Raw genomic sequence first — 26,227 nt, 5'->3', positions numbered from 1 at the left:
ATATATAACAAATGAAATCATCCGCAACCCACTGACCTGGACAAACACTAATATTTTGGTATATTTCATGTACGTGTGCATACGCATATATTTTTTCCATTGACAATGGGAAAACAGAGTAGTGACATAATCAGATTTTCATTTTAGAAAAATAACTTCAGCTCAGTGCTTCTCAATCAGTGGCAATTTTGCTTCCCAAAAGATATTTGGCAATGTCTGAAGATGTTCCTGGTTTTCACAACTGAAGGGGGCTGCTATTGGCATCTACTGGGTAGAGGCACTCAACAGGCCACCACACTAAAGAAATGCCAGTGGTGCCTAGGCATTTGAGAAACTGCTCTAGCTGTAGCACAAAGAACGGACCTGAGGGAGCAAAACTCGAGTCAGAGAGACCCGGTAAGAGACTGTGAGGATGGTGGTGGCCTAAACTGAAGTAGAGGCAATGAGGAGGGCAAAAGCAGACAGATTTGTGCACAGGTTAGAATGAAGAATCATGAGAACCTACTAATCGGATGTGGGGATGAGGAAGAAGGAGGAGTGGAGGTGACTGTCCACTCTGACTTAGAAAACGAGGTGGATGATGGTGAAGAATATGGGAGGAGGAGCAGATGTGATGAGGATAAAAACAAACACATTTATTCATTTACTCAACAAATACTCCTCAAGGAATGCCATGTGCAGCACCATGGAACGAAACACGCAGTGCTTGGCTTCACAGGTTTTAGTCTTGCGAGGACAACAAAAAGGAAACAGAGAAACCCAGAATAGTCCTAAAATGGGGAAGTTCCAAATGCTATGGGTGCATGGATGAGGGGTATGTTTCTTATAAGTCTAGAGTCCAGACAGTTTTTCTAGAGAAAATGACATTTCTCATGATTCTCCAAGGATGAGATAGTTATCCAGGCAAACACATATTAGAAAAATGTTTCAGGCAAAAGAACAATATGTACATAGGCTCCGAGGTGCGGCGAATTCCCCGTGGCAGAAGGGATACAGGAAAGTGAGAGATGAGGCTAGGAAGTGTGCAGATCACATTGGGCCTTGTGAATGCAGAGAAGAGTTTGAACTTTCACCTGAGAGCAAATGGGAATCATTAAAATGTTAAGCAGGGAAGTGGCGTGATTCAATTTATACTGCTCTCTTGCTAAAGTGTAGAGAATGGATTGGATTGGGACAAAACCTGGAGACAGAAGCACAGTAAAGGGACTATTGCACCAATGAAGGCAAGAGATGTTAAATGTCTTAACTATGGTAAAGGGAGGGAGATGTAGAGATATGGATGGTTTTGAGAGGGATTTCTGAGTTTGAATCAAAAAGATCTGTTGATTGATTGCATAGGAAGGAGTGGGCGTGGAAGGAGGACATGGAGGCCATGTTGGACATGGAGGGTCTGAAGTGCCTGTGGTCATTCAGGGGGAACTCATCAGTGGCCAGTGATTAGAGCATGCTCCACCAGAACTTGGGGGGAAATCATCTAGAGTTCTGGTTAGAAAAGAATATTTTTTGAAAAGAATATTCTTGAGCCACACTCTAATCTACTGAATGAGAATTTCTGAATGGCATCTGCAAAGGTGTGGAGATGAGAGAATATTTTATGGAAGTGGAGTAAACTTGTTGAGTCTAGACTACAGGTACCTGTGGAGGAGTGGAGTGTGGAGACATAAGGCTTAAAGGGTGATGGATTGTCTGGGGGGCTCACCAGGTAAAAGAAGAGCCTTGTGTCATGTTAAGATTTTGGATAATACCTTGTAAGATTTTAAACAGGGGATTGATAAGATCAAATCTGCATTTTAGACAGATGTCTCTATTGGTGGTATGAAGGATGAAGAGGAGTCCAGGAGAGAAACTGTGAAAGTTTAATATAAGGCAGAATGAGTGGAGTTGGAGAAGCAGAGATGTATGTGAGAGATCTTTAAGGAATGGCATCAATAGGACTTGTGAGGGAATTCAGAAGGTGAGGTAGCTTTGTATTCCTTGATATCCCCAAGTTGGGAGGACTTTTACCAGCATAGCTTTCATAATACCATTGTTGCTTTTATTCACTCTACAAGTGGAAGCTCTTCACATCAGAAACAGAAATTAACATTTAGGAGGACTGGGAGTGGGTGCAGAGGCTCTGGACCTCCAAGCCGCCTGAGTCCTCGACCTGCTACCTGATCCACAGTGGCGCACTCAGCCTTGCACAACCGCAGTGAGCGTGCATCCTTCCACTCACAGCACGCCCTCGGTGGCACTCTGTCCCAGTTGTGCTCCAGGCATCCTCTAAAGTCACATCTTCCACCCACCTGCTGCTCTCAGAAACTGATTCCTGCCCCTGCTGCCCTCACTCCAGATCAGACCGGAGCCCGGGGAGCCGGTGAGAGTGTAGAGCCACGTGGGTGACCGTGAGGGCTGCAGCCCCACAGGGCTCTGGAAGGAATCTTCACCATCTGGCATGTTCTCTTGGCTCCTGGCAAATTGAAGTACTCGCCAGTTCCCAACCTCCCTTGTCTTTCCTGCCTCCAGGCTTTGCTCATGCTGTTCTTTGCCTCTGGTACCAGTTCAAATGCCACCTTCTCCCTGTCACCTTCCCGGCTCCTCGCCAGGAAGTGTTCATTGGCTCCTCTGCATTTTCAGCGCATTTTACTCACATCTCTATTGTCTTTATCACATCTTGGCTTGTATTTTGGCTCCTGTATCTAATCTTCCCTAATGTAAAAAGCTCTTGGAGGACAGGGTCCCTATCTCAGTCATATTTGTTTCCTCCAAAGCACTCAAGATAGTGTCCAGCATGTAGAAGGCATACAGGCCCGATAAAGCTGTAGGGAAAGGAAGAAGAAAACTAAAAGCAGCATTTAACTTCTAGATATTATTGATATAAAGTTGGTGCTTCAGAGTAAGATGAAAAAAATCCATGATATTAATTTCTATTTCTGTTTAAAATTTGAGCTGAACTCTGAAATACATGTGAATATCTTTAAGACACAAAATTGTTTGGCCTCCCAGGTTTTATGCTCAACTTTCGTGAGCCATGAAGCGTCTAGGAGTTTGAATGAAGGAAAACTACATGTTGCCACTTTTGGCTGATCTGACCCAAAGTCCCAGTTCGGTTAATTCTTGATTCTCTTTGCTGTTCTTAGTGATTTCCTGCAGAGCAATGATTCATTACGGTCTATTAAATTTTGAGCTGTAATTCAGGTGAAGCACCCCTTGGCATAGGATTATAGATTCAAAAGATCAAAATCTATCTTAATCTATGTCTTGTAAATTTTTTGTGTTCTATTGGTTTGAGAGAAGCAATATAAATAGTAAAAGCATAATTGTTCACCAAAGTGGGTTCATAATAAGTAAGGCATGCTTACAAAAATAAACATCCAGAAGCCATGTTTACAGGGTTTGCTTTTTTAAAAATTCCCGTATGAATTGTTGAATGTGATCCTGACCTAATCTCTCTTTAAAATGAAAATGTGTGGAAACAGGTACTTTGTTTGCCATTTGCAAAAAGAATCTATGTGCCATACTGGTTAAGAAAGAGTGCTCTGGGGGGCTGGCCCTGTGACCAAGTGGTTAAGTTTGCCCACTCCACTTCGGCGGCCCAGGGTTTCGCCGGTTCGGATCCCGGGCTCAGACATGGCACCACTCATCAAGCCACACTGAGGCAGCATCCCACATGCCACAACTAGAAGGAGCCACAGCTAAAAATATACAACTATGTATTGGGGGCGCTTTAGGGAGAAAAAGGAAAAAAATGAAATCTTTAAAAGAAAAAGAAGGAATGCTCTGGATTCAGTGAGCCTGTGGCCTGCTCTGAGCTCAGCCACTGAATGTGTACCTTAGGCAGTGTCTTCTAACTGCTCTGGGCCTCCATCTCTTGGCCTGTAAAATGGGAATAGTCATAGAATCCACTTCACAAGAGTGACGTATTTAAATGAGGTAACATGTGCACAGAGCATGAGAACACTGCCTGACACATTGACACATAGTCGACACTCAACAAATGTCACTATTTTGTATTTGAACACTATTTGTGTTCAAATAGAAATCCACTATCATGTAATTTTTTCTCAGCTGCCTGAGTGACAAAGATGTAAACCATTGATCCTGAGTGATCAGGGGAAGAGGTTTCTGAGATTTTCTTCAACAAGACACCAACCAAGAAATGTCTTCCTACAGAACATTAGAAACATATCTTCTCAAGATATCAAGATATAAGGGCAAATGTGCTGTTGATTTTCCTCCTGGTGAAAGTTAGACACTTCTTCAAAGACGTTATTTCAAATTCTTTCCACAGATGTGACAGCCACGCAGGACCTCCTGTGTCTGTGAGGGGAACAGCTTTGGTAAGTAACCAGAGAAGTAAAGGTCATGCTAAGGAATTCGGAATTTATGTAATCCCTGGTTGGCCACCTATGTAAATGGGATTCTCCTTGGCTCTCTTTTAAATTTACTTTAGAAGTTTAGATTTCTCCTAGAGAGTTCAAAGTTCCCCAGTCATGGTTGGTTTCCAGTTGGCTCTGGTACTAAAATGCACAAATGGCAGGCTCTGCCAGGAAGGAGCAAGGCATCATGTGTCCACTCACCATCAGTGGCGTCTCTGATCTTTTACCACCTGTCACTCCTGTGCAGTCCTAAAGCACTGGCAGAGGAAGAGGCATCCATGGCCACTTTTGCAAACTAGCGAGGGTCTGGGCTGGACCTTTTCTAGGTAAGATCGTCATTTGTATTCAAAGAGGAAGCCACTGACAGGTGAGATGCATTTGGCTGGAACAAGTTCACAGGAGGGGACTAACTCAACATGACCCTCCACCAAGGGCTTAAATTTAAACTTCTCTCTGTGTTCACATGCTTACAAGATTGAGAAGTTGTAAGTTTTCTGTTTCTTACTTTTTTGTGGTCATAACTTTTGATCTACACGTGCCTAGGTCTTTCTGTGTAACTCGTGTAGCTTGGAGATGAAAGAAAGGGAGTTTGAGAAGGGGCCTCAGAGTGCAGGAGGAGGGGAGAGGCATTTTTCAATTTCTCGTGGCTCTAGTAGTCCCTTCCTTTCTCTCTCTTTTCTTTTATGAAAAACATCGGGTAGGATTCTGGTGAGGAGTGCATATAAACAGAGGTTCTTCACTTTAAAAATGAAAGTGAGCCCCCTTTCTTCTTCAGGGTAATGTTGCTTGTTTCTGGATAACACTGCACCCTATCTCTCTCCTTTATATGCTTGAGCCCCAACCATAACACCAACACCAACAACTGCTATATTCGAATGGAGAGCTTGTTATCATCTAGGCACTCGACAGAGACCATTGCATTTAATGCCCAGAGGAAACGATGAAGTAGGTACTATTGTTATCCCATTTTAAAGATGAAGAAACTGAGGTTTAGGGCCAGCCCCGTGGCCAAGTAGTTGAGTACATGCGCTCTGCTTCGCTGGCCCAGGGTTTTGCTAGTTCGGATCCTGGGCACGGACATGGCACCGCTCATCAAGCCATGTTGGGGCAGCATCCCACATACCACAACTAGACGGACCCACAACTAAAATATACAACTATGTACTGGGGGGACTTGGGGAGAAAAGGCAGGAAAAAAAAAAAAGAGAAACTGAGGTTTAGAAAATTTAAAGATCGTGCTCAAGGTCACTTTGGTAAATGGTAGAGTCAAGATTAGAACACCTGAGTGTCTGTGACTCCACAGCCAGAAGTCAGTCATGCCTCCAGCTCCGTCAGCCCCGAAGCCCTGTTTGTTTATGAGCCCAGTTGCTCGTTACCTACAGACTCTCCTTTAACTGAGCAGTGGACTGAAGCGGCGCGCATCCAGCTTTGCCCTCTGAGGACAGAGCCCTGCTCCCAGGTGCTTCTGTACCCTCGTTTTTCCTCAGAGAAGTGCTCAGAGTTAACCATCCTCTACCGTTGGAGAGCCATGGGGTCTGAAGCAGATGAAGAATATAAAAAGAAATGCAAATGCCTAAAAGCTGTAAAAGTAGAGCTAATTTGGAGTTCTTGGGATTTGAAAATCCAGTCTGAGGATGAAGAGAGATCTTTCTCTGACTCTCTTGATTTCTGCCTGCATGTAACCATTTCACTGCTCAGAGCGTGTCAATCTAAAAGGTAAGAGCTGAGAAAATAAATGAAAATCAAGCCAGTGATTGCTGATCCCAGTTCACAACCTTTATGAAAAGTAGGAGAGAGAAAATAATGAAACAACTGTCTAAAACAAAGTTTTGGTGTGACATGTAGGTTTCCGTGATTTAATCATGGAAGTCCTATCCGCTTAGCCTGAAGAGAGCTGGAAGTTGGCCTTTGATGCTGCAGGGATTCTTGCCAAGATTTTCATAAACTTCCCATCACTTGGTTGGCAACCTGGCGGGAAAGGAACAAAGGAGAGTCTGGCATTTTGTAGATTGAACTACATTATTAGATGACCTTCCACTCAAGAGAAAAGAAAGCTGCTATTTAAACATTTGCTTTGGCTTAAAAGAAGCAAAGGATTTCAGAAAACACAGAATTTTTACAGCTAGAGAGAGACTTAAGATGATGCAGCTCAGAGTTTCTCTCAACTTCAGCACTATTGCCATTTTGGGCTGAATATGGCTCTGTTGTGGGGGCTATTCTGTGTATTGTAGGATGTTTAACAGCATCCCCGGCTTCTACCTACTAGATGCCAGTAGTTACCCTCCACTCATTTGTGAGAATCAAAAATATCTCTAGAAATTGCCAAATGTTCCTTGAGGAGCAAATTGCCCCAGTTGAGAACCATCTCCTTACAGGTGAGGAATCCAAAGTCAAAGTAGTAACATCCTTGAGACAAAACATATGGCCTCAGCCACTTGATCACTCCTCATCTCTGAACAGATTCTGGCTGGGCCTACTGTTAGGTGACATGCCAGCTCTATATCCCTAGAAACACTCCTCAATGTACGTTCCACGCTGGGCCAGTGTGAGCTCCCTGAGGCTGGGACTGTGTCTGCTCACCTGTACCCCACTGCCTGGCACACCCTGAGCACCTGACAATTGAAAGAGTGGTTTTAAGCCACAGGGTACATGGGTGGATTTGCCTTTGGCAGGAAAGCACACAGATCAAATTCAGGAACACCTTGAAAAATGAATTTGTTGACTTTGCCAAGGCATTTGATAACATCAGTGAGCTTAGGCTTCAGCCCTGACAGCTGTTCTGCAGGTTTGGCTGCCCTGGGAAGTTCTCAGACATTCTCAGGTTACTCTGTGACAGAGGGTTGGTTTGTTGCAGACAGTATCAGTAGAGTGCATTGGGGTTGGGTAAAAGGCTGCATTTTGCTCAGCCTTTGTTCTGCACCTTGTTTGAGAATGTAACTGAGATCCCCAAAGCCAGCAATTTGAGACTCTGGCCTATAATCCTATAGGACGCTTTTCTAGCTCATTAGGCTGCAAGCACCAGCAGCAGTCCTCCGGGAAATCCTCTGTAACCACAGAAGAAATGTAATGGCTAACTGTGAGGACTTACTAAGTGCTAGGCACCACTCTCAAGTGTTTTACAACTATTAATTCATTTAATCCTCACAGCAACCCTATGAGGTAGGGGGTGGTGTTATTGCTGCTGCTGTTATTATCATTATTACATTCATTTTACCAAGAAAGAAACTAAGATACAGAGAGGTTAAGTAACTTGCCCAAAGTTATACAGCTATTGAGGAGCAGAACCAGGATTTGGACCTGTGCAGAACTCATGTGCTTAATCATTATCATTTCCTGCTTCAGACATGCTTTTCTGAGTCTTAATATTGTGAACATTTGGTGTCTCAATTTCTGTAATAATCTTTACTAGAAATCTTATATATTTTCTTCCTTGGTATATCATAGATCAATCCATAACTGTGTGTATGAAGGGCATGGAATGTTTAAAGCAAGGTTCTTGTCTTCAGAGAGTTAACCATCTAATTGAAGATATGCACATTAGTATATCAGTAATAAGCAACATAGTGGAAAGAACAGGGTTAGGGATCACATCATATGAGTATGAGTAGCCGATGCCACCATTTATTATTCATGTGACTTGAGTAAGGGACTGACCTGAGACTCAGTTTTTTTCATTTGCAAAATGAGAATGATAATTCCTACCTAATTCACAAATTTGTTCTGAGGATCAAATGAGAGAGGATATTTTAAAAGTATATTGAAAACTGAATAAATGAATTAATTTTGTTCAATAGAAGATAGTTGATACCAAATGAGTGTACTAAAATGTGTTAGAGAAGTTCAGAAGTGGAAAATATTGTTGTGGGAAGAGTAGTCTTGGAGTTCAATTCAGAAAATATTAGTCAATCTCTTGGTGCTGATTTCATGCAAAGGAGAATACTATCCTTTCTTAGTTATTTTAGAGGTTGATCTACTTCCAGGGTCCTAATTCACTTGTCTTTGAATCCCTGGTTTCCTAGATCAGAGTAGGGACTGAAATGTGTGGTAGGGAGGAAGGGATAAAGTAAAAGTGGAGAGAAGGCAAACAACTCTGATATGACATAATAGTTGCAATATTAGAGGTGCATAAAAATACCATGATGATTAATTCTTGGGAGAAATGGAGAAGAGCTCACAGAGATGGTGATATATGAACTGGACTCTGAAGGATGAGTTGCTATTTTCCAGAAGAAGAGAAGAAAGAGCAGAGATCAGGAGCAGAGACATGGAGGCCTAGGAAGAAGAGCAGGGCAGTTTAGAGAACTGTGTGTAGGGAACTCGGAGCACGGAGGGCGGAGAGCTGGGGAGGACATGCTTCAGTCAAAAGCTGGAAAGGGATTTTGACACGATTTTGCTGCGTGGAGGTGTTTGAACCTCATCCTTCAGGCCAAGAATGGGAAACAGGCTTCATCTTTTATGGCAACTTCATGTCACGGAACATTATATAGAGGGGGATTCTGAGTCCAAGACTGAGCCCTGACGGAGGATCCGTGTGTGCTCTGGGCCCCAGAGGGATTTACTTCTGCTCTAGGTAACAGGAAACTTCAGACGCTTAACGGCAGCTCTAAGACCTGTGCTTGGCCTCAGAAGATGCCCCCAGCTAGCATGTAGTGCACTCATAAGTCAATAGAAAAAGGAGAGCAAGTGATTCCGCGTGGGCTGTGGAATCCTACAGACTGGAAATGACCCTTCCCTCCACCAGTGTGGCCTGAAGCACATGACCTGACCTCTTGAAAATGCAGTCTTTGCCAAGTGGGAATAAATAATAGTACCAACCTCATAGGGTTGTTAAAACGAAAAAAAGAACACCTATAAAGCCCTCGGCTCATTGCCTACAAAAATCAGTTTGTAGTTGCTGCTAATAATAATAATAATATCTCACATACAGCTTAAATGAAAGTTAAGGATCTATAGAGCAGTAGCAGTGTTCAGTCTTCTCTGTGTTGAATATCTACCACTGACTAGCACTTCCCTTTTTTTAATAGTTTTATCATAGGAAAAAAATCCTTGCTGAGTTCAAGTTGATTGTAAATGAAGTCTCCATGTTATCTCTTAGCCATATAATTTACAATCTCTATGTGTTGGAAGCATCCTTAACACGTTGGGTGAGTAGGGTTGGTCTTGAAGCAGAGGATCTGGGAAGAAATAGAAGCAGGGGAAGTTATTTTCAGGGTCTCCAGGTGGTAGTAATCCTTCCCAGCCTGAAGAGGTTCATCTTCATCTGAGCCCTCAGTTCATGTACTTTTCATTTCACTATAGATTTTCATTATAAAGGGATGTGATCCGGGAAGCCAAAAGAAATGTACTCTGGTCTACATAAAGGAAATTTTAAGTTTGTTTGGGTGTTAAAATGGTTGAGAGGCAATGATGCTTGCTATTCTCTAAATCAGACGTAGCTACTCTGCACCCACTACCCAACCTGCAGATTTGGGAAGAATGGACTTATAAGATCCATCACTAATTGTTATTAGCACGGATAAAAACCAGAAGAGACAGTAGGTAGGGCACAAAAGAGAACACCCTGATGCACTTAAGAGAAAAAAATTTAGCTGTAACTGATCTGATTTCTCAAATGATTAGTTTCTGGTTTTATTACCTCCAACTGATATCTCACTGTAGTTACGTTTTGCTTCTAGTATTTGTTTACTTCTGAATTTTATGTTGGTGTGTTAAATTGTATCCAATGACCAATAAATTATCATTGGATTGTTTCTTTCTTATTAATAAGTCTCCTTTGTGTGTATTCAACTATGGCTTGCCCATAGAACTGAAAACCACAAGTCAGTGAAATTTGGGCAGGGCTTCTATAAGAAATAGCTGACCTAGATCTTGAGAAAGAAAACAGGCAGGAGTGAAAATACTAGCTTTTAAGGAATGTAGGGATTAAGAGAACCTGGGCTTTAGAATTGGAGAGACCTCTGATGGAGAAGTAAAAAAGTTGGAGCTTTGGAAAGATCAGACATTTAGTCTTAGGCATTCAAGGTAAGATGAAATGTAATGGTGGACATCCAGTGGGAAGGGAAAATTTGGGGAAGAGAGGGATTCAAGAGGCAAGGACTGGATGACAGAGTGAGCTGAGAATAAAAGAGACTGCAATGGGAAGTGTCTACTAGCCTTGTTCAGGCCTGGGTGCAGGATGAGTTAAAGTGGAGTCAGGAGTGACAGAGCCAGTTTGACAGAGGAAATGCAAATAGAGTTTTGACAAAAGAAAGTGAAGGTGTGGGAGTAGATAATTCTCCCAAGGTTGTCAAGACAAATTAAAACTTGAAAGTAGGGCAGTGATGGATCTGATGAAATCAAATCAAGATAAACATTTGCTAGTGAAGAAAGGAAAACAACTTTAGCTCTACATTATTCTCCTAAATCCTGTAAAACTAGCGATAGTTTAAATACATGTATATATTTATAAGGTCATACTTTTAGCACCTTTGTTTCAGAACTACTAATCTGCTCTTTATGTCTGTCTGGGAGGTTCTACCATTCTACATGAACTCTGTGGATAGAAATACTTTTTTTCCCTTAAATCCATCAAGTTCACAAATCTTAAGTTCTACTACAAGTTTCAGCTAACTGGCTCTTGATGGAATAGGTACAGTGTTAAGAAATCTAAAATTCTAGCCACCGGGGCCATAGAGACAACACTGCCAACTCAAGAAAGGTCGATTTCTTTCCTGTTTGCTAGGAACCTTCCTAAGATTTGTGTAGTGCTGTGTAAGTTTGTAGGAATCTTTGGCAGAGAAAGACTCAATATCTTGCCTGAAGGCTGATACTTAAAAGTATTAAAGTAGGTATGAAGAAGTTTGTGATCACTAGCAAATGGCAAAAACAACTAAACGTTATAAGTTGAGAAATAAATTTTTGGAAAATTGATTTGCAGTCCTTAGACTAGGACTTCTAAGCTTGGGGACATTTTTGTGGGAACATGTGAGTATTCTCGCTGGAGAAGTTCCAGAAATAATATTGCATTTTCTATTTTAAAATTAGCAGACAAAAATACACAATTCACCGTTGGAAAATCAACCAGTTGACAGTACATTTGTCCCCAAGCCAGCAGGCATGAGGGAGGGAAGTGGCATACCCCCGTGGGATGCTTCACTGCTGGAGAATGAGTTTTTCCAAGGTAAGTCTATGCATTAAATTGCCTTTGGAACCCCTGGTACTAAACCAAATAATAATTACAGTTTTTGTTAAAATGCTCAAAACATATCAAACCTTTTACTTTATTTTTGAAGTCCTCTCATTCCCCTTATCTGAAGATGATGTGTCATATGCTATTAACACAAATATTAAAGCATATTATATTTAGATATAATCTAAGCAAATATTCTCAGGCCAAAACTGAAAAATCTATGGAATGGTAGTAATGTTTAATATTTAACCTCAGGTAAAAAGGAAATACGTCCTTAGGAAATGTACCTCTGAAGTTTACTGTTCTTCAGAGACTTTTATTGTTCCCAGTTAGGACCTAAATGCACTGTGATGAAATCTACTTGTTGTCAAACAATTAACCTTGTACAATAGATAACAATAAAAACTGAAAGAGATTCCAAAAGTACTACATGCATGTAGAACTTATTATTACGTAAGCATAATTCACCTTTACATAAATTATTCTGTATCAAAATAAGCCTGGCCGTTTGAAAAGTGAGCTTGAAGTTATTCACTGGCTTCACCTTGAGGAACTAACTTCAGTTTGCAAAGGCAATGACATCACCTGGGCCCTATAGCTGGGACAGGTGGGGTGGTCAGTGCCATCCAGCTGGGCGGTTAGCCTAGGGGCTCCCTTCAGGAAGATGGTTCTTGGCAGAAAACTTGCTTCAGAGAAAAGAGACCCAGAGGAAATCTCTGTTCCAAAACAAAGGTTTTGCTAGTAGAGGAGAGCAAATAAAGAGGAGAAGCTGACCGGGAATTTTGTTTCCCTCAGGAGTAGTGAGTAAAACAGCATTGTTAATTTGAGATTCGAAGTGACTTCAAATAATTTAAAATCTCACTATGGGGATGTTAAGAGCGGTTACCTCTGGGAAGGATTCCAGGGGATTTTACTCCTTTTGTTATACTTTCCCGTATTTTCTGTTATAACCATATATTGTTTTTGTAGTCAGCAAAAGACTTTATTTAAGTGAATAAAAAGCTATGAACAGCTTGAAGAGGAGAATAGAAATCAAAGAGATTTTATTATAATTCGTTTTAAAGACAGATTTTTACCCATTACATAGATTTGCTTTCTTTTTGCCTCACCTGACAGTTTGGCATTGCTTGATTACTTTATTTGTGGATATATGGAATAAATTATTTCAGAGACTGGAGAAAAATAATTTGTTTTTCATTAAAACAGTGACAGTATGATTCCCTGAAGAATTCCTTAGTGTTACAGGTCCTTCATGCTCAAGATTAGTTCTTCTGCTGGCTATGCAAACTTAGGAGCACCAATTTACAGATAAAATAGAGTAGGAGAATCCAGAACAGATGTCAAAAACCCCTTCAGCACTTGCCCTAACATAACTGACACGTCACAAGTGCATCCCACGTACATCCACTCAGATACTGATATGCCTCACTTTCCTTGTCATTGAAGTTTTTAATGACAAATAATTTTAAATAACCAAGAAGAGTGCACCATTTTATGTAACTCAGAAGGAAATATTTCAGCAAGCCGAAAGCTTCTTCAGCAATTCAAATAATCCCATAACTTATTTCTCATGTCAGATTTGATTTTCATTAATGAACATCTCTTCAATATGTACATTATCCACTTGTATTTATTATAACATGAACATGGTAAAATATATCTACTACAAGGTGGGCCTCAGAGAATCTTAAAACTTTAAGAGATTATGGTTCTATTTAAATTCTAACCGGTTTTTATTGAGGAAAAGATGTCAAATACGATTAAATAAATATAATTTAAAGAAATACCAACCAACCAAAAATATCCTATGACTTGTCTGAGATCACAGAGACTATAGTCCTAGTAAGCATGAGCCCTGGGTCTTGGCTTGGCCTGGCTCCTGGTATTATGGGGAGGTCACTGGGCCCTGATTTGGACACCACTCTCTGACCTTGCTATTGAAGGAGAAGTAAATATTATTTGACAAGAGCAACTTCACATCCTTGTAACAGTATGAGCTCATAGTGAAATCGTCTTTATAGTTCATCAAAAGAGAAAATGAAAACTGGGGCCAGCCCCGTGGTTATGTCCACGCGCTCCGCCGCTGCAGCCCAGGGTTTCGCCGGTCCAGATCCTGGGCGCAGACATGGCACCGCTCATCAAGCCATGCTGAGGCGGCGTCCCACGTGCCACAACTGGAAGGACCCACAACTAAAAATATACAACTATGTACCGGGGGGTTTTGGGGAGAAAAAGGAAAAATAAAATCTTTTAAAAAAGAGAGAAAATGAAAAGTGAACTCTTATGGCACAGAGGTTGCATTGCACAGTGGTTGCACGTGTGGACTCCGGAGACAGACTGCGTAGATCCACTTATCAGCTGTGTGACCTTGGCAATTTACTTAATCTCTTCATGCCTCAGCTCCTCATTTATAAAATGAGAATAGTAATGGTAGCAATCTTATAAGATTATGTGAGGATTTAACGAGCTAATAAATTAAGTGCTGAGAACTGTGCCTGACACACAGAAGGTACTATACTATTGGAGTGCTAACAGGTCTTAATTTTTCCAGGAAAAACAATCTACTGTTAGCATATCATTTAACAATATTCTATAGAACCTTAAATTTTCTGTGTAGCTCAAATCCATCCAAATAAGAATGTTTATAAATTAGGTGCTAAACTTTTGGTGGTAATGCTATTTTTTTAATGGTACAACTGAGAAGTTATGCGTTATTTACAGACTCATTTCTATTACAATCCTCTGGAGTAAACATAGTTGGAAATATTTTAGCTACCTAGTGACACAAAAGATGCACTAAAAGAAACCATGATTAAAATTTGTTGTTGGAAAACAATGTAGCTTTATGTCCTTAGGGCCTTATGGAAGGTTAACTTTGAAAAAGTATGATTTGAAAAAGTATGAAAAATAGACTTCCAATACACCCTTGTAAAATTCAGACTATCTTAGAACCATAGTCAAAACTGTCATCACATTTATGACAAAATAATAAAAATAAAATTATAAATGATTATGTTTCTTGAAGAGGGGCCTCAACAACTCAAATTATTGTTAGACTGTAAAATATTATACAAAAAAAATGATTCCTCTTCTCCTTTCAGTTTTAGATGATTTGGATAGCAAACTGGCTCAGGAACAATTTCCAAGCTCAGTGAATACCAGAACATCTCTCAACTATGGATCAAGAACACAGTTCAGTCACTTTTACTCGAGTGGGAACAGACATGGTAATATGACCGGAAGGCACAACAATCACTATAAGGAAACTTCTAATATGTCTATCTATGACATCCTAAGACCAGGAACCCCTAGGGAAGGTTTTAAAACCTTTTCTCCGAGAACAAGGACAATTTATGATATGTATAGGTCAAGGGAAACGAGAGTTTTAAAGGAAGATTATATGGAAAAGAATACTTTTGGTAGTACTTCTCTGTGTTTTGACAGCAGGCAACGATCAGCCTCACCAGCTACGGGGTATTTCACAGCAAGAAGCTTATATTTTCCAGGCACAATTCAGAACAGGAGTGGGTTTATGCCACCAAGCCACCAGAAGAGCCCCAAGAGAACCCCTTTATCATCCATCATATGGAATAGTTCAGATTCTTCTAGAGATAGGCAGAATCAGGAGGAGTTCCTGAGGGCACCATCACCAATGGAAATTGACCCTGCTGACCAGTATATGTATCCCAGGTGTTTTCAGGAGAATAGGAGATATGAATTTTACCGTTCACAGAGTATTTACCAAAGTGTTGGTTTACATGCCCCCATGGATAATGCAATGGGTCCTGACCCATTGGAGAACTCAGAGAATATGCCATTCTACCATCAAGACAATCCATTTGCTAGGTCTTTCTTTAGCAATACCTTTGGACAAAGCAGGGAACAGAGATTTGGACAAAGTCCTTTTTGGGGGCAACAGGAAGAACATTCTTCCTGGTCTGAGTTTCATCAAAGCAGGAAACCATTCACTTCTTCTGACAGAGACTTTGAAATGACTTCCATTGAAGCAAATAGTGCATCAGCTGGTCATGGCCACAGTGTTCCTTCTCAACGCTGGAGATCATTTTCTCCCAGTTACAGAACAGATATTTCCAGAGAGCAAGAAGAGCCACATCCTTGGCAGTTTGATTCTCAAACATCCACACTGGAGAGCATGGAGGTGTCACAAGGTAATAGGAACCAGTCGACTCATTTTGGCACACCAAATGTTTGCTCCATGACTGGTTCAAGCAATCACATCAAACCTGGTGGGTTAGAATGTCAACAGGACACTTGTCCTATAGAAGTACATATAAACAAAGAACCTTACTCATTTGGAATTGCTCAGACTTCAGCATCCTCATTCAAAACTTCCTTCCCTCAGATTCCCGATGACAGAGGAAATCCTCAGAGCCCCAACTTTCAGAATTCCACAGTCACTTTGCAGAAAGTTAAGCCTGCCTCTCTTCCCATAAGAAGATATACAGAAGTCACTATGACCAACAGCAATTCAGTTGTTTCTCCACCTCTTACTGAAAGTCAACCCAATATCCTGGTCACAGAAGTGAATAATGAGAAAGACTTGAATGAATCTATTTTGGAAAAAGACACACAACTAAACAAGATGGACCAGACAAACGTGACTAGTGAAATACCTCAACCTGTTTCACAGACAGTAATTTCTAACCCTTTACCTGATTTTCAAAATCCCCTCTCCCAGGACTCAGCCAAGAGCAACAGACTTGTTTTTAATGCATCTACCCCAGTAAGTTCAAAAAGGTCACCTGGAGTCATTTCCAGGAAAGATACCTCCAAAATTCATATATCACACAGAGATAAAGCCAATGAACTAAAGAAAGATAAGAATTATACCAGGAACAGAAAACTTGGCTCAGCAATTTCCCTTCCTTTCATTCAGGAAAACAGAACAACATCATCTTTTCCCAGCCCAAATCAAGGTTGTCACGAGGAATTAACAGTAAGTAATGAAGATATTTCAAACGTTGTTAAATATAACCGCTGGAGCTCTGAACCTCCAGAAAACCCTGCTATTTTAGATATTAAGGAAGAACAACGTACCACAACTCATTCTACCAACTGTAGCAAGTTGGCTGCTGGCCACAACATTCCATGTGATTCTTTAGATTTGTCATCAAGTACACTACCAGATTCCTTATCATCGAATAATTCTTTCCCTGATGCTCTGTTGATTCCTTCTACTACACTGTTCTCCAGGAAAAGTCTTTCCAGCAAAGATCCATCTCTGGGAGAAAGAGAAGAAAAAGACAATGATAGCAAGAACCAAGATAATCAGTTCACCCTAAGCCCCTCAGAAAACCAAAAAAGTAATGATAATTGTGTGACTGTACATAATGAAGTGATTGATGTTGTCAAATGCCATTCACACCCTCCTTTCAAGGATGGAAAGGGAAAAGGAAAAATAAGGCAAAGCATGTCCTGTACTGAAAATGGAAAGTCAAGCAAAATGGAAAGTAGATCAACACCCACAAGTGATAGCCGTAGCCTCAGTGAGGTGAATCAAAGCAACTCCCAGGACCCTGAGCTTCACACAATTTATTGCACCTTACCCAGACAATCAGCCAGTTTTCTCATTGGTAACAGGAAGTCAGAAGGTAAGATAATGGCTTCTTCATTTAGGAATGAGCCACTTCCATTCCAAATCAAAAATAATGTGGAAGATCCAAGAGGGAAGTACACATCAAATGAATTCAGTCCCAGTCCTGAGTCAGAAAGCAAATGTTCCAAAGTAGTTTCAGACTCAGTCTCAGGAGCCCCTGAAGCCACCCAGAGGATGACAAAAATGAAAAACATTGGATCTGCTTCTGTTAGAAAAGGACCACTTCCGTTTCTCATCAAGAGGGCTGTGTCTTGTCCTTCAGGAGTACCATCTCCCTCAGTTGGAAGAGATGAAAGAGAAAAATGCTTGGTCTCAGACACAGATGCTTCTGCTATAACATTAAGGCCTTGGGAGAGAATCATTAACCCTCTGGAAAGTGACTCATCCATTAGGGATTGTTCTTTAACTAAAAGATGCCACCAAAAGGAATACTTTCAAGAATGCACTGAAAAGGATGGTAAAATTTCTGCCTCCAGGATGGGTGTATTTTCCCTTTCAAATGAAGACCCTTTACCTTTTTCTTCAGACATGTCAGGAAAAGAAAGCGGAAAAACATTGCATAAATTTAAGACTACGAGTATGTTTTCTGTTTCTGGTGATGAAGATAATGTAAAATGTCTTGAGGTGGTTTCAATATATTACACGCTACCAAGGAAACACAGCAAAAAATTCTGTAACCGCCTTCAAAAATATACACAAAATATTGATTCACTTACAGAATTAGCTAAAGCGGAGACTGAGACATTTCCTAATGCTTTAGAAAAAGACAAACTAAACTATTCTACACGAGAGCAGTCAGGAACACCTTCACCAGAAGATCTAAAGATGTTGGTCAACTCTGCTAAGGAGAACAGCTATTGTCCTTCTCATGCCACTGAAAAAAGGACTCTTTTACAGTTACCAAGTAGTGGGCCCTCAGAACCTACATTCCAGGAAATGGCTTCTGTTGAAGCAGATGTTTCTCTTCATAAAGGAGAATCTAAAACTAGAGAGATTTCCCAAGATCACTTAGCTAAAACACCATCTCTAAGCAATTCACAAAGCAGGAAAGTAAGGGGGCAAAAATTGCAAAGTGAAACCCTACCTACTTCATCAGTTCTTCAGGGAAAAAAAGTTGCAGAAAAGGAATCTGAAAATTGTCAGCAATCCATTAAATCAGGTAACAGTGGTCCTTTTAATCTTCCAGCCCATTCAGAAGAGAATGTTGAAAATTCCCAAACTGGGAGAAGTTCTGGGGAGGGTGCAGGTGGCGGTATAGCCATTACAGCTACTGGAAGTGGAAAGTGTCTTCAGAAAGGTATCAATGACAGTGCCAATGGATTGCAGCCTAGGGAAGTCAGGAGGGAAATTGGAACAGATTTCCAAAAAATGACTGATGAAGCACTTTCTGACTCAGAAAGCCAAGTCTGTGCTCTGACTCCAGCTTTGCATAAACTACAGCTTGATGAGGTGACTCATTCAGGTGAACCAGATTTAGAGAGTTTGCCGTCTGAACCCAGGAAACTACCTCAAAGAAGTCAGGAGGTAAATATGACAGAGAACCTGAAGGCTAAGGATGAAATGCAGAAGTTGGCATGGGATCAACCTTCACTTCCTGGAGGAAGTAGTAAATATAAAACCAGCTTGGATGACCTAGAAAAAGGGAAAAACAGATCTTCAGTTAAACACAGATTGGCAGCCGTGTCCAAAGCAGGCAGAAAATTTCCAGCTAAAGATTTAAGCTCCAGAAGACATGTAGCTACTATTTTCCCCCAAAGTGGCAACGGTTCTGGCTTTGGTGGTTTATCTCTTGGCACACCAAAGTGCCACCCACTGTCCACTGAGCCTTCTCCAAAGTCCACAGAATCCACAGATGAAAGCAGGTTTAGTAATGATGGGATGGATGTGCAGAAATCTGAGAACCCTCTCCAGGTTACTGTAATATCCAACAGAGAAGCTTCTGCACATTTAAACAATCAGAAGTCTAACAGCATTTCACAACCACATCAGATTGAGTCTGAAAATATCACTGAATCACCACCAAAGGATGAGGATTCTAAAGCTGTAACAGTAGCTCAGATTTTAGAAAGTGAGTCAGAAGTCTTGGCCCAACCTACAATCACCAGGCTCGGGGAAGCAGACTTCTCTGACCATCCTTTTCCATTAGAGCCGGCAGAGAAATCAATAAACAGTCCACTGGCCAGTTGTCAGCAACAACAAAGGAGTGCTTCATCTCTGGAGAGGGAACCTGAGCCTCCACACCACTATCGTTCAAAGAGTTTAAAAAACATCAATGTGCACGGCGATCTGCTACGCAAAAGTCATCCTCCGAAAGTCAGAGAGCGCCATTTTTCTGAAACCGCTTCTATTGACAATGCCCTGAGTGGACTGACCCTTGGGAATGAATTCTCTAATAACAGTGGGTACAGTCGAAGATTCAAATCTTTTTCTGAACTTCCGTCCTGTGATGAAAAGGAAAATTGGGCTTTGTATAACAGCAGGACAAGAATGGGTCGCAAGTCTGTAACATCTATATCCAGACCTATTGACTATGGAATTTTTGGGAAAGAACAACAGTTGGCTTTCTTGGAGAATGTAAAGAGGTCGCTGACAGAAGGAAGATTATGGAAACCGAGTTTTCTAAAGAACCCGGGCTTCCTGAAAGATGATGTAATTAACCCTTCTAACCCATTGAAGTCGTCAACCTCAAATTCTCCTAGCAATCAAATGCCAGAAGATGGCTTATCTCCAAGTACACCACTTAATATCTATGAAGAGGATCCAGTAGACTCAGACTGTGACACAGATACAACCACAGATGACGAATACTACCTGGATGAAAATGACAAAGAATCAGAACTGTGAGGCTTTTTCAATAAAATGCATAACCTTTTCACCAAAAGCTTGTAATGGAAATAAAGCATAAATGTGTATGTCCATGGGAAGGACAGATATAAAAAAGATCTAGTTGGGGCTGGCCCTGTGGCTGAGTGGTTAAGTTCACACGCTCTGCTTCAGCGGCCCTGGGTTTCACCAGTTCGGATCCTGGGTGCAGACCTAGCACCGCTCATCAAGCCATGCTGAGGTGGCATCCCATATACCAGAGCAAGAAGGACCTACAACTAGAATATACAACTATGTACTCGGGGGATTTGGGGAGAAGAAGAAGAAGAAGAAGAAGAAGAAGAAGAAGAAAAGATTGGCAACAGATGTTAGCTCAGGTGCCAATCTTTAAAAAAAAAAAAAAGGTCTAGTCTATGCAGTGCTGGCTCTGAAACAACCCAAATTCTCTCTTTTCTTTTTTTCCTGCACACCTTACATATACATTTCTGAATTCTAAAGCAATGAATTCTTGTGTTGAGGGATTCTATGCGGGTCTTCTCCCTCTATATTTATCCTTGGCCTTTCTCCCCACCCCTCAACTTAATCTCTAATTCACTGACCAATTTTGGCTTTCCGCTCTACTTTACCCCTAACTTTTTTACACCTTTCATTGTGATTTACAACCCTAATAGCCCATGCACATACAAAATTTATTAGTTACCCAGCACAACCGCAAAACTCTGTATTGCCTTTTCCGGTCCACATCCCATACTCATGAAATTAAATAAAATGTAGGGATGATGACAGTGGAGTAAATATTGTTATCCTGTTTGACTCATCGACATCTGGGAGGCTTATGGTTTGGGTTTTTTTTCTTTCAAACAAAGATGAGGGAATTTTCATAAGGACGTCCTGTTATATCCGTAGTGGAGCCGGGGAGGCACATGTTTGAACTCCTTGTTGAATTATAGATGAGGAGCTGAGTCCCTAAGCCAAAGAACATTAGTACTCCTAGGAATTCCCTTGCAATAGTTTGTAGGAATTGGCTCAATTGTTAAGAGCTGAATTTTAATCAAGTCAAGGACTCGGGCTAGGCAGCCTGGCAATACAGAAGGTAGTTTGGCCACAGAATTTCTGCTTAGGAAGAAAACATAACTGAGGGGTGGAGATAAGCAGACATCCTTATATGAGACCGACATCCTTTCTGCAGCTCTCTCAGCAACTGGTTTTTCCCATTGCTCCAGAACTATCCATTTTTCTATTTTCTTTATTTGCAGGATAGAACACTTTTTTCCATGTGAGACATTTTAGTCTCAAGTATCAATTGGTAGCCTTGGCCAAGTCAGATCTGACACCCAGGGATTCACAGGCTTTTTTGTAGAATCATTTACGAAAACCTTCGGAAATTCTAAGGCAGCGCTTCTAAGGGCTTGTCACTATGATTTTTTCAATAATTTATCTAGACTAAATAACTTGTCATACCTGCTGATAATTTGGCTTTCCTAACTCTCTCTGCCATGCAGAACTTCTGGGGATTTCACCCTCCTAATCAGGATAAAGACCAATAGATGGCGGTGAAGGTAATTTGCTAGAACTACAGAAAGCATGCCATCCTGGATCTTAGTGGATTTCATCTTGTTTGGTTTATATTTGCTCCCTGACCTAATTCATCCATATAAAATAAGGATAATGATAGGTGTTGGTGAAGTATATAGAGATCTGGAACTGATAAAAGTGCAAGAAAGAACTATGTTATTATGATCCTCCTAATCATTGCCTTGCCTAGAAGCAAAATGCCAGGGCTAGTTTACATCGTTCCCATGAAACTCAAAACTAATGAAGATATGGTAACTAACATGAAAGCTATTCCTCAAATCTGTAAATTGTTTTCAGCTCTAGGCTGTGACCAATCTTGAGTTCAAAGAGACTGATAATAGAATTTAAATCAACTTTGTAAACTTTTCTATTTAAATCTGTACGGTAAAGAATAAATTTTATTCTTTATTCTATGTATGTTTGTAAATTATACCTTTACCCTTTTTCTATTTATCTGATTATTCAAGTAAAATTTTCATAAACAATGACCTTTGTTTTCTATGTAATTTTAAGATATCCAAAGTTAATATTTTAATATTAAGATTCCTGATTTTTTTTAATAATGAGGTTGCAAGTTTCTATTTTGGTTAGTACTGTGAGTCTGCATGTATGCTACAAAAGGTGAAATAAAGGTAGCTTATTTTTCACTGAGTTTAGGCTATATCAACAGTTAGGTAAGCTAAGATGAGGATAAGTAACTACATTGGGGCCCCGATTCTCTGCATTAGAATCTGCTGTATGAATTCAAAGGTAGTTGATGGCCAGTGCTTGCTTGCACTATTTGTAATGTTTGCTTGTTGGTCTGACTCAAGAATCAAGAAAACAGAAAATTCATGAAAATAGCACCTTCAATAGTTTTATACTTTTATTAAACACTTCGTTAAAGAAGTATAGCAAATTCCTATGTATTTTAACATACAAACTGCTGCTTTTTAGTATTCATTTTTGGTGTAGCTATAGTAATTTATAATAGTCATTTTTATACTGATAACATGTTTTCTAAGAGATATAATCATTATTAAAATAAATATTCACACAAATGGAATAAATCATGAGGGACTCAATACTAGTAAGTACCTGGTGAATTGTTAACTTCTTTAGATAATGGACTTCTATAATCATAAATTTTACACTGTAAAGTCTATTTAAAATAGGGCATGATGAGATTATTTAAATTTTTAGAGACTTCCCTCTAAATAATTTACCCCCTTACATTATAAATACATTGATCTTAATAAAACTCCAACCGCCACTAACAAGGTTTTGGCTGATGATAAGCTAATGAAAGCTACTCTATATAGGAGGTAAGTCTGGGCCTGTACTAGAGGTGGTGAAACAAAGTGTACTTAGGTTGTGGCAAAGATGGAACCAAATTGGAAGATCCATATCTCCATAAAAGTAATATATTCCGTTGAATGCCAGAGGGTCAAAGAGGCCTTATTGCTAAGAGTTTATTGTTAATAGTAGTAATAATGCTTCAGAATAGCCCATTTAAATGTACAGTGTAAATATGTAAATATTTTACTTTCCAAGTAAGTTTGTGAATGTACTACCACTACCACGTATGGGCTCTTTGTGACTGACACTTCTTTGTTTCTGAAACAAATAAGTCTTAAGCCACTCTTGTTAAAATTTTGTCAAATAATCTTTTTATGTACTTGTTCTCAAACCTGTTCTCTAGATATGAAATGTGTTACAAGGTGCAAATTTAAAATAATGCCTGTGTTGAAATAAATGATTTAAATAGATGCACTGTTTGACTTGGTTTTTATTCCCATCCTCAAATGATTATTTTTAAATGTGACAGTTTCAAGAAAAACACAAAAAAGGAGAGGAGAGACAAAAGTATTCAAACAAATCTTTCTGGTGTCTTTTGAATGAGATCAGCCATACAAGTAGTTTTTAAAAAACAGTGACTTGCTTCTCTTTTTTTCTTTGTACCGAAAAGCAACCAGCCAACAAAAGGAGATCCATGTGCATGGTTGCACAATAGTGGAAGAACAAAGAATGTCTGGCATTTCTGTCTGAGGGTCCCCACATTTATAGAGGAAGAGGCAGCTATGTGGAGTTGGCTCATGCATTGCCCAGTAGCATTGATGAAAATAAGCAAGAATTTCCAGTTGAAACATAAGACATGCAATGTCAATTCCTGCTAACCAATTAATTAATAAATTTGTACTAATCTTTTATCTTTTCTAGAAGAGCAATCCAAAGCCATTTCTCTACCAAGGACAGGAGAATGTCATCATCTTGAATATGGACAGTATTTTATTAAAAATATTTTTAGTGTCCTGTATTAAAATTTAAAATACATTGGATCAGCTAGGATTTTTAATTTTGGTCAATATGCTCTATAGCTGGTTCAAATAGAAAAGGATTTATACTTTGCTCACAAACATATTGGTAGGGCTGAGAAAATAGATATTAAGCTGAAATTCCAGGACCAATTCCTAAAACCATGCCACAGAACTGGACTGCCGCAGGAGCTGCTGTCTCTTATGACTAGGAAGATACAGAATCAGGAAGTTGAGTGAGCCAATATACTGAATCACCATATTAATTTGCCCCAGAAATTACTCCAATAGAAATAAAAACACTAAGATGTACAGTCTTACACATAAGAGCTTTTATTGCTACAATGTTTGTAGTGGCAAGAAATGAAAACAAAGTGAACACCTAATAATAAATGACTGAATATATATGGAACATCCACATTGTAATATTATGAAACCATTAAAAAGAATAAAATAGACCTATATAAGTTGACTTAGAAGAATTTTCATGAGGTACTACTGAGCGAGAAAAGCAAAATCTTGTTTTTGTAAAGCACTCACCAAAAAACCTACATATGCATGTGTACACATGGAGGGATCCATACTAGGTTATTCATGTCAGCTGCTCTGTGGCTAGGTGGGGGTTGAGGGATATGTTCGAGAACAGCAGAGAAGAGAGAAGGTGTAGTGAAGACCGCCTCCAAAAAAGAAACTATAAACACACACACGTATATAAAAAAGTGTGTGTATAATTATGATTACATTTATGCATTTAGAATTATATGTCACTGGGTATACAGATAAGAAATTAAAAGATAGTTTTGTTTTAAGATTTACTATCCAGGAAAATATTTAGTAAATTATTTTCTTTAAAGAAATTAATATTTGTACTTGATTCTATGAAACATTGTTTTAATAAAATAAATTCCAGCACTAATTTTCCCTCCAAGCCCATACTTTGTTCCCCAACCATCCTTTCCAGATTGGAAATTATTATTATTATATTATAAATTATGATATAATATAATATTATTTATTAACACAATAATCAATATATTATTATAATAAAACTTATAATAATATTATAAATTAATATTATTATACTGGCTGTCATTCCAGTCTAGAGTAAACTAAGAAGAACTTCTAGAAACGTTTTGGAGGTATGTGGTGGACTGATATGATTGCCCAGTAGACACTTTTCTCTTTTCTCTGAGAACTCTGTTCTCTGCCACACACCACTGCCACCACCACGTGCTCACTGTGGAAGAATCAATGTTCTTACACGACCCCAGAGTCTGAGCACAGTTGATTGGTTCAGGGATGAGTGCGTGACTCAGGCTAGACCAAGGAGTAGTTGTGTTTTAGGAGGAAATACCTCTATATAATGAGGTTCTGAATACAACTTAATATTTAAACTAATTGTCTCACAATCTAAAATCCACCCTAGGAACTGTAATATATGGAAGGGCAGGCACTGAGGCACTGAGTTTTCATCCTCAGCACCTTGCAGAAGCATGACATAACATAGGTGCTGAATAAATATTATTGAACTAATTAAAATAAATTTTTATGGATTTAATGGAATCAAAGTTTATCTAATCCCATGCAAGGTTTTTATTAATTAGTGACATTGAAAATGAGACAATTCTCTAAAGACAAAAGAGGAATTTATTATAAGGATACAGGGTTATCCCAGAAACCAAGGGCAGAGATGCCCTTCATAAACTGGACCGAGCCTGTATAACTAAAAACGCAGTTTTCTACATTTCGCTTCCATTTTTAGTTTACAAGGCAAAAACTGGTGACGTTTGCATTACCTGTATTTAAGAGAACAGTCAGTTATAAACTGAAATCTCTTAACTCTGATTTTAAACTCTTAAGGAAAGGATTCTGATTGGTTCAGCAGGAGGTAGGTCCGGAACTATGGGCCAATCAACTGTGGCCATGGGTTAAGGTCACGTTTTACAAAACCTCATTGTTAACCATAGATTGTGGAATAAAAAAAGGGAAGCTATTACTAGAAAAGCTATGAACCACATGGACAATCAATAGCTGTGAATTTTACAGAGCTTTAACGTGAAGATCCCAAGGGCCAGTGCAATTCATAAAATTATACTGAATGTCGACCTTCCAGAGTCACACAGAGTTTACAGTTCTATGTGTCTGAGATTGGAGCTCAGTATAGAAATGAATGTGAAAGGGGATAGAAATTTCTTGAAGTGTGTCATTTACTTCAAGTTTTGCGCATGACGTTTCTGCTGCCTAGAATGCCCTTCTCCCTTTTTCTGTGGCAGATTCCTATTTGACCTTCGTGATTCAGCATAGATGCCATCTGTTTGAGAAAGCCTTTCTTAATTCTCCCAAAAGTAGGTTAACTGGACCTCATATGGCAGTACTTATGTTAGGAGAGGAA

General features: G+C 39.7%; 1 protein-coding gene across 13 annotated transcripts in view; it reads left to right on the top strand.

Moving 5' to 3' along the window:
* Positions 1-23,289, top strand: part of EXPH5 (exophilin 5) — a 70,294-nt gene extending 47,005 nt beyond the window's left edge. For 8 of the 13 annotated variants that reach the window (XM_001916667.5, XM_023644752.2, XM_070273582.1 and 5 more), the window contains 3 exons: positions 4,271-4,319; positions 11,382-11,517; positions 14,628-23,289. In XM_001916667.5, coding sequence (XP_001916702.3) covers positions 4,271-4,319; positions 11,382-11,517; positions 14,628-19,987 — 5,545 coding nt within the window. In that variant the 3' untranslated portion in view covers positions 19,988-23,289. The remainder of the gene's footprint in view (positions 1-4,270; positions 4,320-11,381; positions 11,518-14,627) is intronic. The other 5 variants (XM_005611553.4, XM_070273581.1, XM_023644756.2 and 2 more) reach the window with 1 other exon arrangement.
* The last annotated feature ends 2,938 nt before the right edge of the window (positions 23,290-26,227 follow it).

The sequence above is a fragment of the Equus caballus genome, chromosome 7, assembly GCF_041296265.1.
Source record: "Equus caballus isolate H_3958 breed thoroughbred chromosome 7, TB-T2T, whole genome shotgun sequence".
NCBI lineage: Eukaryota > Metazoa > Chordata > Mammalia > Perissodactyla > Equidae > Equus > Equus caballus.
The sequence above is the reverse complement of the archived record's forward strand: the minus strand, read 5'-3'. Positions and strand labels throughout refer to the sequence as shown.